This window comes from Thalassophryne amazonica, chromosome 10 (assembly GCF_902500255.1).
Source record: "Thalassophryne amazonica chromosome 10, fThaAma1.1, whole genome shotgun sequence".
Classification (NCBI taxonomy): Eukaryota; Metazoa; Chordata; class Actinopteri; order Batrachoidiformes; family Batrachoididae; genus Thalassophryne; species Thalassophryne amazonica.
The window spans coordinates 8765228-8780565 of NC_047112.1; the positions used below are offsets into that span (position 1 = coordinate 8765228).

At 39.4% G+C, this 15338-nt stretch overlaps 1 protein-coding gene across 2 annotated transcripts in view; it reads right to left on the reverse strand.

Annotated features, from left to right (window-relative positions):
- The window catches only part of cyldl (cylindromatosis (turban tumor syndrome), like), a 38555-nt gene that overhangs the window by 9995 nt on the left and 13222 nt on the right, over nt 1-15338 (reverse strand). For both annotated transcript variants that reach the window (XM_034179397.1, XM_034179396.1), the window contains 4 exons: nt 3268-3346; nt 3004-3182; nt 2338-2503; nt 922-1039 (listed from right to left, as the gene is read on the reverse strand). In XM_034179397.1, the coding sequence (XP_034035288.1) occupies nt 922-1039; nt 2338-2503; nt 3004-3182; nt 3268-3346 (542 nt within the window). The remainder of the gene's footprint in view (nt 1-921; nt 1040-2337; nt 2504-3003; nt 3183-3267; nt 3347-15338) is intronic.

Consider the following 15338-nt stretch of genomic DNA (forward strand, 5'->3'; position numbering starts at 1 on the left):
CGATTCTCTTTGAGAGTGACAAGGATGCACAGGATTAGGAATGAACATATGAGAGAGACAGATCAGGTGGGATGGTTTGGAGACAAAGTCAGAGGGTTGAGATTGAGATGGTTTGGACAGGATGTATAGGGAGTATAGGGAGAAGGATGCTGAAGATGGAGCCACCAGGCAGGAGGAGAAGAGGGAGGCCAAAGAGGAGGTTTATGGATGTGCTGAGGGAGGATGTGCAGGTGGCTGGTGTGACAGAGGAAGATACAGAGAACAAGGTGAGATGGAAATGATTGATCTGCTGTGGTGACCCCTAACGGGAGCAGCCGAAGGAAGACGTTTTTATAGTTTACCTCCTGTATTCATTTGTCATTTATAACATGTTGATACTGCAGGTCTGAAAACACATGAAAGTCAAATAGAGAAGCTGGACAAAGTGAGTGCACTGCATCAGTGAATAAAAAGTGCGGTTGGATTTATCTGAAGGTGATGAGGAACTGAATAGTTCTGGGTCCTGATTTGAATCCAGCAGTGGGGAGGACATTTGTTCCAACCAGCTCAACTCTAAATGCTGTTTCCCTGTGTTTAGATCTGGCTCAGGGAACAGCAAGCAGACCGAGACCAGATGATGTCAGAGGTCTGCAGAATTCATAACACAGAGACAGCTCTGATGCAGACTTTGGCTCCTGAACCACTTAGTGCTTATGAAGCTGTAACAGTACTTTAAACTTTATTCTCTGTGGTACTGCAGCTGTGTAAGAATTAAACTGCGTTTAAACTGCGTTTTGCATTTTAAAGGTTATTTTCATGAATGTTTTCAGATGGCTGTGATCATGTGACTGTTGGTGGGAAGACTTGACAGCGTGTGTGAACTTGCACAAACACTGGTGTGGACTTGGGTTCGTCCCAGGATGGATGATTTATGTCGCTAACCTGAAGAGGGCAGCATCCATGTAGCAGGAGTTACAATGACCTTGGATCCCCTTCATTCGTCCAATCAGCATCTGACGAACCTGCTCAGAGCCGACAGGAGGAACTGGCTCCAGATTCTCTGAAGGGACAGCCAGCGAGAACACAGAAAACATCAGTGCCGACAAGTGAGAGAGTGCTGCCCCCTGCTGCTCAGAACACTGAAGCAGCATCACATTAAAACAAAGAATCACATCTGTGATCATGAAACACCGCTTTCCTTTTCATGTCTAAAGCTGAAAAACGCTTCATTTTATGAATAACAAGTTTTGATTTTAAGAAATATTTTTTTTTAAATTCTGACATGCCAAATTAAAATTCAAAATTAATAATCTACTATAATAATAGCAGATTAAATTAATAATCAACTTTAAGAAAAAGAATGGTCATTGCCCTTTCCCAAGGTTCTTGAAATATCGCCACCTGGTGCACATTTACTATATACATATACATACATATATATACATATACATACATATATATACATATACATACATATACACACACACACACACCTTATCATATATACAAGGGGCATGACCGTGCGCGACCACGTGTGCATGTACATGTGTGTGCAGACTGCAATGGTACCAAATGTATGGAACCAAATTTGCACTCTGAATGGAACCAAGCCGTGCTCTAAATGCAATGCAACACAAATGGGATGAACTAATCCATGTCATGTGACATACAAAGCACCAATCAAATGACAAGGATCCACTCAGCTGTTATATAAAAACAGACATGTGATAAGATATTTATTACATATATATTTATTACAACAAAAATAAAGAACAAGAACCATATAATTAGTCAACTCCGTTTAATAACAACTCATTCACATATTACAACAAAAATAAAGAACAAGAACCATATATCATACACATGAATCATGACTGAGTGATAGATACCCACAGACTCAAATTAAACACAATATTTTCTGCAGAAGTGTAAAACTCCAGCTTCAGAAAGTAAAAGCTCTCCCATGTGTTGCTTCTACCTGTGCACCTTAAACAGGTGATCTCAATAATTAGCTTGTCAACCTGGCTGAAGAGCTGAACTAATTACAATCAGCTTGTTTATGATTTATCAGCCCTATTTTTTCTTGTATCTCATGAGGGCTGGTTGACTAGTATATGGCAGAATATATATCTCAAATTGGGAACAGGGTGAATCGTATCGTGAGGTATCGCAAGATGTATCGTATCGCTGGTAGTGAATCGAGATGTGTATCGAATTGTCAGTGATGAGATTCACATCCCTAACACACACAAACAAGCAAGCAAGCAACAACACTACTACTATGACCACAGGGGGCGCTGACAAGTCGCAAAGTGAGAACAGACTTTCAGTCAGGGTCAGCTGTGAGGGAGTTCTGACCTGTTTCTTTATGGTTTGGCATCATCTCGCTGTGATTGGCTGGCATACTGTGAAAGCGGGAATCCGGACGGCAGGACCTTAGTTTCACGAATAGCGCCCTCTTTGGAGGACAGGAGAAGAACCGTTCGTTCTTAAAGGTACCATCACTCACTCCATTGTCATCATCCTACAGAGAAACACAGACGCCAGCTGATACAAAATCAATTTCACTCCAAAGAATTCCATCAGACAGTTATCGTACAATAGTTTGAGCTGCGCCTGTCTGAGCAGTCCTCTACTCTGCCCTGGCCCTCTGACTGATACCACCAAACTTGGTGTGTAGATGGTCAACTTCAGAATTCTCCTTAAAGGATTCATTTTGTTAAAAGGTCAACGTAATAAATTTGGATTTTTCACTTGGATTTGGGTACAAGCAAGGTGAAATTTGCTTAAGGTGGATCAATGGGGTCAAGATCTTGTCTTTCTGTTTCAGGTTGGGTCCTTTGGCCAATTTCTAACTAGCTTGGCGCGTGGAAGAAAGTCAACCCCAGAACTGCCCTTAAAGAGTTCATTGTGGCAAAACTCAAGTTCGTTGTGGTAAAAGGCAAGAAATTCGTTTTGCGCTGACATGGACTAATATTTCTGAATTTACACAGTGACATGTGTCTTTAAAAGTAAATAAATTACCAGCTCCAGTCCAGCCATGACTTCCTCTCGGTCAGGCAGCATGCCAATCCAACGAATGGTCCCGTATGAATTACCTTTACCCAAAGTCACTTCGACCAAAGAGTTCACACCCAGACACAAGCAGTCAGTGTCCATGTCTGGGTCCACTGGTGGAGCGTCAACGTCCATATTCTGAGACTCTGCAGGGAATACCAGATTTTTCAATCAGACTGACTAAAATCATGTGAAATGGCATTTTTATTTTGTGTGTAGAGTTCCTCAAACCTTCAGGAATCTCGCCCTTAAAGACAAAGTCTGATGCAAGTTCAACTTCACCACCTGTCTTCCCGTTCTCATCTGTGTCCTGTGAAGACAAAGACAGAATGAACACAAAGTGCTAATTACAAAGTCAAAACAGTGACAAAAACAAAGTGTGAAATTTACCAACTTATACTTAGGAATGTGCATAAATATACACACAGCTCTGGCCATGCGTATCCTCAGCATTTTAGTGGCAGAACAAGGAGAGTGCAAGTAAAAAGCACTGTCACCATCACAGCAGGAATCTCATGCACATATATGCTTTACTGCCTGAAATTATTAAGTAAACAATTCTTAATTATGTCTAGTAATGTAAGCGCCAGTTAATGGGGAATTCATATAGAATAATAATTTAGTTTAAAAATGTTTAAATATGCTTAATTTTATTTTAAGAAATTCATAATGAGCCTTAATAACCCTTTGAATGATTCTCCTGGAAAAGGTAACGAAAAGGCTTCTTTATCTTTGAATATTGTGAAGAAAAGACATCATACAGATGAATGAAGGAGTCGGACGAAAATGAAAGTAAAAACCTGTCGGTAAAATTCCGCTGGATCCACTTTAATTGCCTGTAACACATGTGCATATCAGCATTGGATTCGGTCAATGTGGAGCTTTTTGTGGTTTTGGACAGTTTGTTTGCACTCAGTTAGAGAAGAAAGGCAACTTTGAAGTAAGTGCTTTAAACTTTGTGCCTGCATACTGCCCATTAACTCCGCGATATGTAAGAGGGCTAACGGAGACAACGTGTGGCGAGGATAAATTGGAACAGACAAGAGCACGCAAGCTAACCGAGAAGGGCATGGCAGAAAGATTACAACGGTTCATAGCACTGAGGAAACGAACATTAGCAACTCTAACCAGCCAAATTAAAGAGATAGAGGCACTGAAGTGTGACACTCAAAATGTGGAAAATGTTAATCTTAAGATGGAGAGTGATTTTGCACAGTCTCTAAACGAGTCTAACAGGCTCAATAGTGACGTTTGCAGTCTGCTGTCTGAAGATGAAAAAATTCTCGACCAAAATAATTGGTATGAACCTAAAATGGATCAGATAACAGGCTTCATGAAAACAACTAAAAGATGGCTGGCAGAAGTGCATGATACCACAGAGGAGGAAAACTTGCAGTTACATGAACATACTGAACAAGTGATAAATGAACAAGATACTGTTTTGCCCAGTGACAGTGTTTCACAGACAGGGGCCAGTAATGTTGCAAAAGCACACTCTCATGTAAGTAACACCTCCAACAATTCACGTGTATCATCCACACGTGCTCGTCAGGAAGCAGAACATGCCGCTGTACTGAAACGCAGAGCAGCACTGAAGAAAAAACAACAGCTTGAATTCCAAGAAATTAGAATTAAAGCCGAAAAAGAATTAGAACTGGATACAGCATTAGCTGAATGTCAAGCAAAAATACAAGTACTTAAAGAGTATGAAACATTTGAAGATGGCAGAAGTAGTCATGTGTCAGTGCAAAAATCAATCAGTGGGAACATAAAGAAAGAGTTAGCATATCGCTACCACAACCTGCTACAATGAATGTTCAAGCACCAAGACAAGCGCAGCGCTCACGAATACCACAACTGCCACAGCCAGTCTCGAACCAAAGTCCTAGAACACAAACAGGGAATGACATTGTTTCAGTCATGCAAAGGCAGAATGCAATTACTGAATTGCTTGTAAAACAACAGCAGCTTTCACAGCTACCGACAAAGGACATCTCTGTGTTTAAACGTGATGCGCTCCACTTCCAAGTCCTTCATGACGGCATTTGAACATGCCATAGAGCAATGACCAAGATAAACTATACTTCTTGGAGCAGTTTACAGATGGTGAGCCCCAAGAACTTGTTCGTAGTTGCACTCACATGGCACCAAGCAAGGGCTATAAAGAAGCAAAGCGAGTTCTGCATAAGCATTATGGAGATGAGCTTCTGATCGCCAGTGCCTACATGGAGAAAGCACTCAAATGGCCACAAGTGAAGGCAGATGTTGTGAAAGCGTTAAACGCTTATGCAATCTTCCTGATAGGATGTCATAACTCTATGGAGGACATCGAATTTTTAGAAGAGATGGATAATGCTACCAATCTACGTGCATTGATATCCAAACTGCCCTACAAAATGAAGGAACGTTGGCGAACAGAAGCTTTCGACCTCAAACAATGACGTGGTCACAGGGCCAGATTTACTGATTTGGTGAACTTCATAGACCACCAAGCTAAGATCACAATAGATACCCTCTTTGGTGATATATCAGATGGACGCTCAACCACAGCTGTCAGGACAAACCAAAAAGGAAAGCAGTCTGCAAAAAAGGAAGTTTGTGGAAGCAGTTTTGCAACCAATGTTGTTTCTGAAGCCAAAGAGCCTAAAGATAGGCCTGCCAAGGTCAAGCCTGCTAGCAGTGGTAAAGCGGTGAATGCCTTTGATAAACCATGTTTGTACTGTCAGCAGTCTCACGCTCTCGCCTCATGCAGTAAGATCAAAGGTCAGCCCCATCAAGAACGAGTGGAATTCCTGAAATCAAAGGGTCTGTGTTTTGGATGCTTGATTCCTGGCCATCTCAGCAAATCCTGTAAACGAAAAACAGAGTGCAAAGAATGTGGATTTACGAGCACGCATGTAAGCACCCTGACATTCTGCACAAAGAGAAGGATGATAGCTCCGCCTCACCAGGAAAGAAGGATGGTGCTACTGGTAAAGAGGTGCTAGCCATTGGGGTTCCCATCACACAAGAGCCTTGCGACCTCACAGGTGCCGGAGAAGGTGAATGTGTGCTGTCGATAGTACCGGTGAAAGTGAAGTCAAAGAATAGTGACCGGCATGTGGAAACTTACGCCTTTCTAGACCCGGGAAGCACGGCAACATTCTGCACGGAAGACCTACAAAAGAAATTGAATGTGAAAGGGAAACTAACAAGGATGCTTCTCAGCAGAATGGGCCAAGATGCACCAGAAAAACAAAAGCTCATGAACAGTTTTGTTTTGTCCGAACTGGAAGTGTGTGGGTTGGAGGACAGCATGTACATTGAGTTGCCCAAGGTGTTTACTCACGGCAGCATACCTGTTCATGCTGGTAACATACCCAAGCAGTCAGCTATCCAACAGTGGCCTTACCTCTGAAGTGAGCTTGCCAGAGATAGAAGCTGATGTAGGCCTACTTATTGGAGCTAACTGTTCAAGAGCAATGGAGCCCTGGCACATCATTAACGGCCAAGATGGAGGTCCTTACGCTGTCAAGACGGCTATTGGCTGGGTCGTGAATGGACCTATAAGAAAAAATGAAACCGAGAACGAATCACCTCATGCGTCTGTGAACAGAATCTTATTGGTGGAGACCGAGAACCTGTTGATCCAACAGTACAACACTGACTTCCCGGAACGCAATTATGATGACAAGGAAGAGCTGTCTCAGGAAGACAAACAATTTTTGCGGTCTGTAGAAAAGACAACAGTTTTTGAGAACAGGCATTACTGCATTGGACTGCCACTCAGAAATGAGAAGCTCCAGATGCCTAACAATCGTTGTGTGGTAGAGCAACGCATAGTGTCATTGCTCAGGAAATTCAAGAAGAGTCCTGAGTTCTTCAAAGATTACAAGGACTTCATGGAAGCAATCATTAGCAAGGGATACGCGGTCCGGGTTCCAACACACCAACTGACCCGAGAGGACAACAGGGTGTTCTATATACCGCACCATGGAGTCTACCACCCAAAGAAAAAGAAGCTTTGGGGGGTATTTGACTGCACGTCCTCCTACCAAGATTGGTGTCTGAATAGTGAGTTGCTCCAAGGGCCCGACTTGACCAACACGTTGGTTGGAATCCTTCTCAGATTCCGAGAGGAGCCTGTAGCAGTAATGGCAGACACTGAGTCAATGTTCTATCAAGTTAATGTGCCAGAACGTGATGCAGACTTACTCCGCTTTCTTTGGTGGCCCAAGGGCAGATTGGATGAGCCCATGGAGGAATTCTGGATGGCAGTGCACCTTTTTGGAGCCACTTCTTCTCCAAGTGTGGCCTCGTATGCACTGAAAAGAACTGCGGAGGATCGCAGAGACATTGCATCACCAGATGCGGTTCAGACAGTTCTGCGCCATTTCTACGTAGATGACTGCCTGAAAAGTGTAGCCACAGATGACGATGCAGTGAGACTGGTCAAGGATCTTCAAGCTTTGTGCAGCAGTGGAGGGTTTACCTTAAAGTGGATGAGTAACAGCAGAAAGGTGTTATTGTCAATCCCTGCAGAGCACAGAGCCACTGAAGTCAGAGACCTGGATTTACAACACGACACTCTACCAGTGGAAAGGACACTCGGTGTGCAGTGGGACACAGAATCGGATACTTTCACATACAAAATAAAGCTGCAAGACAAGCCAGTGACCAGAAGAGGAATCTTGTCAATCGTCAACGCCATCTACAATCCTCTTGGCTTTCTGGCTCCGGTTATCTTGCCTGCTAAGCTTTTGCTGAAAGATCTCTGTAAACAACATCTTGGCTGGGATGAAAACATTGATGGAAAGCATGCTGAAGATTGGAGCAGATGGCTCAAAGATGTTACTTACCTTTCCAACTTCCATGTGAGTAGATGTTTGAAACCCATCAACTTTGGATGCACTACTGCAGTGCAGTTACATCATTTTTCAGATGCCTCAGAGTACGCCTACGGCACTGTGTCTTACTTACTGCTGGAGAATGAGCATGGCGAGAAACTCTGTGCTTTCCTTATGGGAAAATCAAGAGTGTCCCCACTGAAGAGAGTCACAATCCCTAGGCTTGAGTTGACCGCGGCGGTAGTCGCTGTGAAGGTCGACAAGATGTTGCACCAAGAACTGCAAATTCCACTGCAACAATCTGTCTTCTGGACAGACAGCACTACGGTGCTCAGACACATCGACAGTGAAACGGCATGTTTCAAAAAGTTTGTTTCTAACAGAGTTTATTTGATCCGAGAAGCAACCAAGCCCTCACAATGGATTATGTCAGAACAAATGAAAATCCTGCAGATCAAGCCAGCAGAGGCCTGAAGGCGAAGAGTTTGGTCGAAGGAGGAATGTGGATAAATGGACCAGATTTTATACCAAATGAAAAGGATTGGCTGGAACAGCCTGTACGAAAGAAGGAAAGCCTGAAAGATGACCCGGAGGTCAAGAACACAGTCGCTGTCCACACAGTCAAAGTTGAAGAAAGTATGGCACCAATGAACCAGCTACTTACCTATCACTCGGACTGGAATACATTGAAATGATCAGTGGCTTGGATTGTAAAGGTAAAGGACACTCTGAGGAAACGCAAAGAAGAATGCAAAGAGGCGTTAAGAACAATCAGCCAAACTGAAATTGACCCTGAAAAACAAAGAAAAAAGTTAGAACAACATATGAAGAAATTTCAAACCGAAAATACATCACTTATCTTGGATGATCTGGACGCTGCTGAAACAGAAATAATACAGTTCAGTCAAAGACAGCACTGTGGGGAGGAAAAAAAGGTCCTGCAGAAAGGAAGTCAACTCAGTCGCAACAGTTTGCTGTATAAACTGGATCCAATTCTTCAAGATGACACCTTGAGAGTAGGTGGAAGACTTAACAAGTCTGCTATGCCGGAAAGTGCCAAACATCCAGTGATTCTTTCTAAACCTAGCAAAGTTGCCACCTTGATCTTGAGGGACATGAATCAAAGAACAGGCCACTGTGGACACAATTATGTGTTGGCAAAAATGAAACAGAAATATTGGATTCCACAAGCCAATTCTGCAATCAGGAAGATCATCGGTCAATGCACGGTGTGCCGTAGGATGACTGGTAAGATTGGTGAGCAAAAGATGGCAAGCTTACCTGAAGATCGCCTCCTTCCAGACCAGCCTCTTTTCATGAACACCGGTGTCGATTACTTTGGCCTGTTTGAGATAAAATGGGGCAGGGGTACTGTCAAGAGATGCGGGGTAATGTTCACTTGCCTCACTCTCCGAGCCTTGCACATCGAAGTTGCTGACAGCCTTGACACAGACTCCTGCATAAACGCCATTTGTCGTTTTATATGTAGGAGAGGTCAAGTTACCACCATGAGGTCAGACAATGGCACAAATTTTGTGGCGGCTGAACGAGAGTTAAGGGAAGCCATCCAACAGTTGGATAATGACAGAATTGAGAGAACCCTGCAACCAAAGGGAATAAGGTGAATATTCAACAGCCCAGCTGCCTCCCATCAGGGTGGGGTTTGGGAAAGGCAAATTCGCACTGTGTGAAGAATCCTCAATTCCCTACTGAAAGAACAATCAGTAAACGAGGACTGTCTCCATACAGTAATGTGTGAAGTTGAAAGTATAATCAATGGCAGGCCTCTCACAAGCGTTTCAGATGATGCCAATGACATTGAGCCTTTAACCCCGAATCATTTACTGCTTCTGAAGGCTCAGCCAACCCTGCCTCCAGGCATCTTCAGCAAAGATGACACCTACACAAGAAGAAGATGGAAGCAAGTCCAATATCTCGCAGACTTATTCTGGACTCGTTGGACATGCGAGTATCTTCCACTTCTTCAGGAGCGACAGAAATGGCTGAAGCCTAGAAGAAATTTCATGACAGGTGACGTAGTGCTTTTGGTGGACAGTTCCACCCCTCACTACTCCTGGGTCATGGGGAAGATAGTTGAAATACTGCCAGACTCAAGTGGAGCAGTGAGAAGAGTAAAATTGAAGACCAACACCAGCACGCTGGAACGACCTGTGAACAAGCTATGCCTGCTTCAAGAAGCTACGCCAGAAGACTAACGAAGAAGGACAAGTTGATATTTGTGGACATTCTTTAGTTTAAGTAGTTTGGCTCTTAATGTTTTAAGTTAACAAAAAAAAATGCAGATATTGCTAGGGAAGCAAGACTACTAAGAAAACAGAAACATATTGTTGCTACATGGGTCTGGAATTGTAGGGTGTGGATTAGAGTGAAAGAAGGAACAAACGGTATACAAATCAAAAACATGGAGGACCTTACAAAATACAGACCTGAATAGACAATCAAATATAACCTCTGTTGGTAATTGGACCAACAAAAAATCAGATCAAACATGGAAACAGAGGATAAAATATATGACAGACACTAATATTGATGAAAGTATATTTGACTTAAAAACGATTGGTTGTGAGTATTATACAGTAGAACAGCTGAATAGTGAAAAAATTGCAGAAGATACCCTGTCACACATACATATAAACAGTCGAAGCTTGTATTGTAAAATGTCACAAATAAAAGATTATTTAAATCAGTTTAAAAATAGATTTAGTATTGTTGCAATCACTGAATCTTGGCTTAAAGATGATCTCATGGATGAAGTTCAAATGGAGGGATATGAGCTGTATTTTGTAAACAGAAGATATAAAAAAAGGCGGTGGTATTGCTCTGTATACAAAAACAGATCTGATGTGTACAATTGTTGAAGAAATGACAATTATGAATGATGTCATAGAAATTGTAACAGTGGAACTTGCACATGAAACATCTAAGAATATTTTAATCAGTTGTGTATACAGAGCACCAGATTCTTGTGTTGTGAAATTTACAGATAAAATAATTGAATTATTCCATCAAATTAAAAACAAAACGCTTTTTATGTGTGGGGACTTTAATATTAACATAGAAAGCTCCAGCTGCCAAAGATTAAGTGATTTTGTGAATTCAATGTATAGTTTGGGGTTATTCCCCTTGATAACAAAACCAACCAGAATTACATCGCAAAGTGCAACAGTAATTGATAATATATTTACAAACAGAACAGATGAAATTATCAAGAATGGGATCTTCATGACAGATATTAGCGACCATTTACCAATTTTTTCAATATTTAAATATAAAAATAGGTACAATAAAAAAACTGATATAAACTTTAAAAGAGATAAGTCAGTAAAAGCCTTAGAGGCATTAAAATATGACCTTAAAAATCAAAACTGGGAAGACGTTTATGTCAGTGATGTTAATGTAGCATATAACTCATTTATGACATTATTGATGAAATCATACAATAAAAATTGTAAATTAATTGAAATTAGTAAGAAAAGAGTAAATAAACCATGGCTGACAAAGGGAATAAAAAATGCTTGTGCAAAGAAAAACTATTTATACAGGTGCTTTTTAAAATTGCAAACAAAGGAATCAGAACATAAATACAAAAAATATAAAAATAAACTATTAACAATAATTAGGAAACAAAAAAAAAGATTATTACAGTGAAAAACTAAATAAGAGTAAAGATAATATGAGGGTAACATGGGGAATTATAAAAAGTGTGATTGATAGTGATGGAACGAAAGAAACTATTCCAAATTACTTTGTTAAGGAAAATAAAGAGATATATGATATAAAAGAAGTTGCAAATGGGTTTAATGATTATTTTTCAAATGTAGGGTCAAGTCTGGTGGGAAATAAACCAATAATAGAAGATAAATTATGTACATTGGTAAATACGGTCAATAGTATTTTCCTGGACAATGTGGAAAAAGATGAAATAAGAAATATTGTAAAAAACTGTGTAAGCAAAAGATCAACTGACCATGAAGATTTAGACATGATGACTGTAAAAAGTATAATAGAAATTGTTATTGAACCATTTACTTATATTTGTAATCTGTCTCTGTCAACTGGGGTTTTTCCAGATGAAATGAAAATTGCTAAGGTAGTCCCATTATATAAAAATGGAGACAAACATAATTTTTCTAATTACAGGCCAGTATCATTGCTTCCACAGTTTTCTAAAATTATGGAAAAAGTTTTTGTAACAAGATTGGATAAATTTATTGAGAAACATCATATTTTAAATAATGCTCAGTATGGATTCAGAACAAAACATTCGACAGCTATGGCAATTATGGAACTAATAGAGAAAATATCAACAACAATAGATAATAAGGATTATTTTGTAAGTATTTTTATTGACCTGAAAAAGGCTTTTGATGTTATAGACCACTCAAGATTGCTCCACAAGTTACAACAATATGGAATAAGAGGTGTTGCACATCAGTGGGTAAAAAGCTACTTAGAAAATAGAAAACAGTTTGTTCAGATAAATAATACCAAATCAGAATTGTGTAACATTATTTATGGAGTACCACAAGGATCGGTACTTGGACCCAAACTGTTTATTTTGTATATCAATGATTTTGTGAATGTATCCAATGTGCTTGGCAGCATTTATTTGCTGATGATACAACGCTGTTTTACTCTGGATCAGATATACAGGAAGTAGCACAAGTGATAAATACAGAGTTGGAAAAAGTTAAACATTGGTTTGATATAAACAGATTGTCACTAAATATTAATAAGACAAATTTCATATTGTTTAATGATAGAGCGAAAAAAAAATAATGTGTCATTACAAATAGATGGAATGGATATACAAAGGGTAAAAGAAATGAAATTTTTAGGAGTCATGATTGATGAAGATCTTACATGGAAGTCACACATAAATTACATAAAAGGAAAAATAGCGAAAGCCATTGCTGTTTTTCATAAAGTAAAATATTCATTAAATAGTTATGGTTTATTAACATTGTACAATTCATTGATTGTCCCATATTTAACTTACTGTGTAGAAATCTGGGGATCAACATATACAACCTATATACAACCTTTATTTATTTTGCAGAAAAGAGCTTTAAAAGTGATTAGTAACAGTGGTTTTAGAGATCCATCTAATCCATTGTTTATTAAGTATAGGGTACTTAAATTTCATGATTTAGTCGATTTGAAAATATTACAAACGATGTACCAAGTTAATAAAAATACTTTACCAATAAACATTCAAAATATGTTTGAAAAAAGAGTAAGTAGTTATAAATTGAAAGGAATAGAAGTCTTTAAAAAACCAAGATTTAGAACCAAAGTAAAGGAAAGGAGTATTGCAGTAAATGGTGTCAAATTATGGAACAATCTTAATAAAGAAATTAAAGAATTAAGGTCGCTTAAATTATTTAAAAAACATATTAAATTAGATGTATTAAGTAAATATGAAACTATGAAGTAAGTAAGTGGGCTGCAAGAAAGTAAAAAAAAAAAAAAGTAAACTGTTAATAATGTTTGGAGTGTCTTAAGTTTAAATGTAACCTGTCAGTGATGTAATCTATTAATTAATGGTCATAATTATGAAATGGGTCAGTGGTATGTGACAAGTTAAAGAAATGCAATCTGTTAAATAATGTTGACTATGATGCTGTATATTGAAAGATTGTATTGTTAAAAGGGGCAGAAATCATAAGACTTGTTCTTCTTTCTGCTCCTTTTCATTCTGGTATTGTGGTGCTTTTGTTTTTTGCTTTTCTGTTTTTCTTTTAAATGAATGAAATAAATATTAAAAAAAAAAAAAAAAAAAAAAAAAAGTTTAGAATTGCTTAGTTTTCCAGCCTAACCAATTAAGGGCTGGATATTGTAAGAGCCAGTTAATGGGGAATTCATATAGAATAATTTAGTTTAAAAATGTTTAAATATGCTTAATTTTATTTTAAGAAATTCATAATGAGTATATTTTCTAGAATGCATAACTTAGTAATGTAGAACTTTTACTGTGAAAGGTAAATTTGGCTTCCACTACATAATGCGTCATTTTAACATTGCATGTACGCACGTTAAGGTCAGATTGTAGCTAGATATGATGGAAGAAACAGTTTTTTTGACCGATCTGTACCAAGCCTTTTAATTTATTCTGTAAATGTATTATTTGAGTTCTCTAAGTAAACATTATAAAAGAAGACTTGGTTTCAGTCGAGTAATTCAAATACTGGTTATTAGACAAGCTGCAAAGGTGGTATAACGAACTTTGAAGACACAGAGTGCCACTACAAGTAAGAAACAGACAAGGAGCCTCACTGGTGTCAAAACCTAAAAAAAGTATGAAGTAGACGTGTGAAGTAAACGGCAACTTTTAACCTCAGCAACAAGCAGCTCGATGTCCACCTGCTCAAGGCATGAAGCAAATGGTTTCTGTGCTACAATTTTATATTCAAAACTAGAATTTTAACCTGTGGGGAACCACAGGTTCTAGATGTGGTTGTCTGTACTATATATGCAGATCAGCTGACTTTTGGGGAAAATCTTTTTACAGTTATGCTACATTTTTTTCAATTTCAATTTCAATTTATTTTCAATCAATCAATCAATCAATCAATTTTTCTATATAGCGCCAAATCACAACAAACAGTTGCCCCAAGGCGCTTTATATTGTAAGGCAAGGCCATACAATAATTATGTAAAACCCCAACGGTCAAAACGACCCCCTGTGAGCAAGCACTTGGCTACAGGAAGAACAGGAAGAAACCTCCAGCAGAACCAGGCTCAGGGAGGGGCAGTCTTCTGCTGGGACTGGTTGGGGCTGAGGGAGAGAACCAGGAAAAAGACATGCTGTGGAGGGGAGCAGAGATCGATCACTAATGATTAAATGCAGAGTGGTGCATACAGAGCAAAAAGAGAAAGAAACAGTGCATCATGGGAACCCCCCAGCAGTCTACGTCTATAGCAGCATAACTAAGGGATGGTTCAGGGTCACCTGATCCAGCCCTAACTATAAGCTTTAGCAAAAAGGAAAGTTTTAAGCCTAATCTTAAAAGTAGAGAGGGTGTCTGTCTCCCTGATCTGAATTGGGAGCTGGTTCCACAGGAGAGGAGCCTGAAAGCTGAAGGCTCTGCCTCCCATTCTACTCTTACAAACCCTAGGAACTACAAGTAAGCCTGCAGTCTGAGAGCGAAGCGCTCTATTGGGGTGATATGGTACTACAAGGTCCCTAAGATAAGATGGGACCTGATTATTCAAAACCTTATAAGTAAGAAGAAGAATTTTAAATTCTATTCTAGAATTAACAGGAAGCCAATGAAGAGAGGCCAATATGGGTGAGATATGCTCTCTCCTTCTAGTCCCCGTCAGTACTCTAGCTGCAGCATTTTGAATTAACTGAAGGCTTTTTAGGGAACTTTTAGGACAACCTGATAATAATGAATTACAATAGTCCAGCCTAGAGGAAATAAATGCATGAATTAGTTTTTCAGCATCACT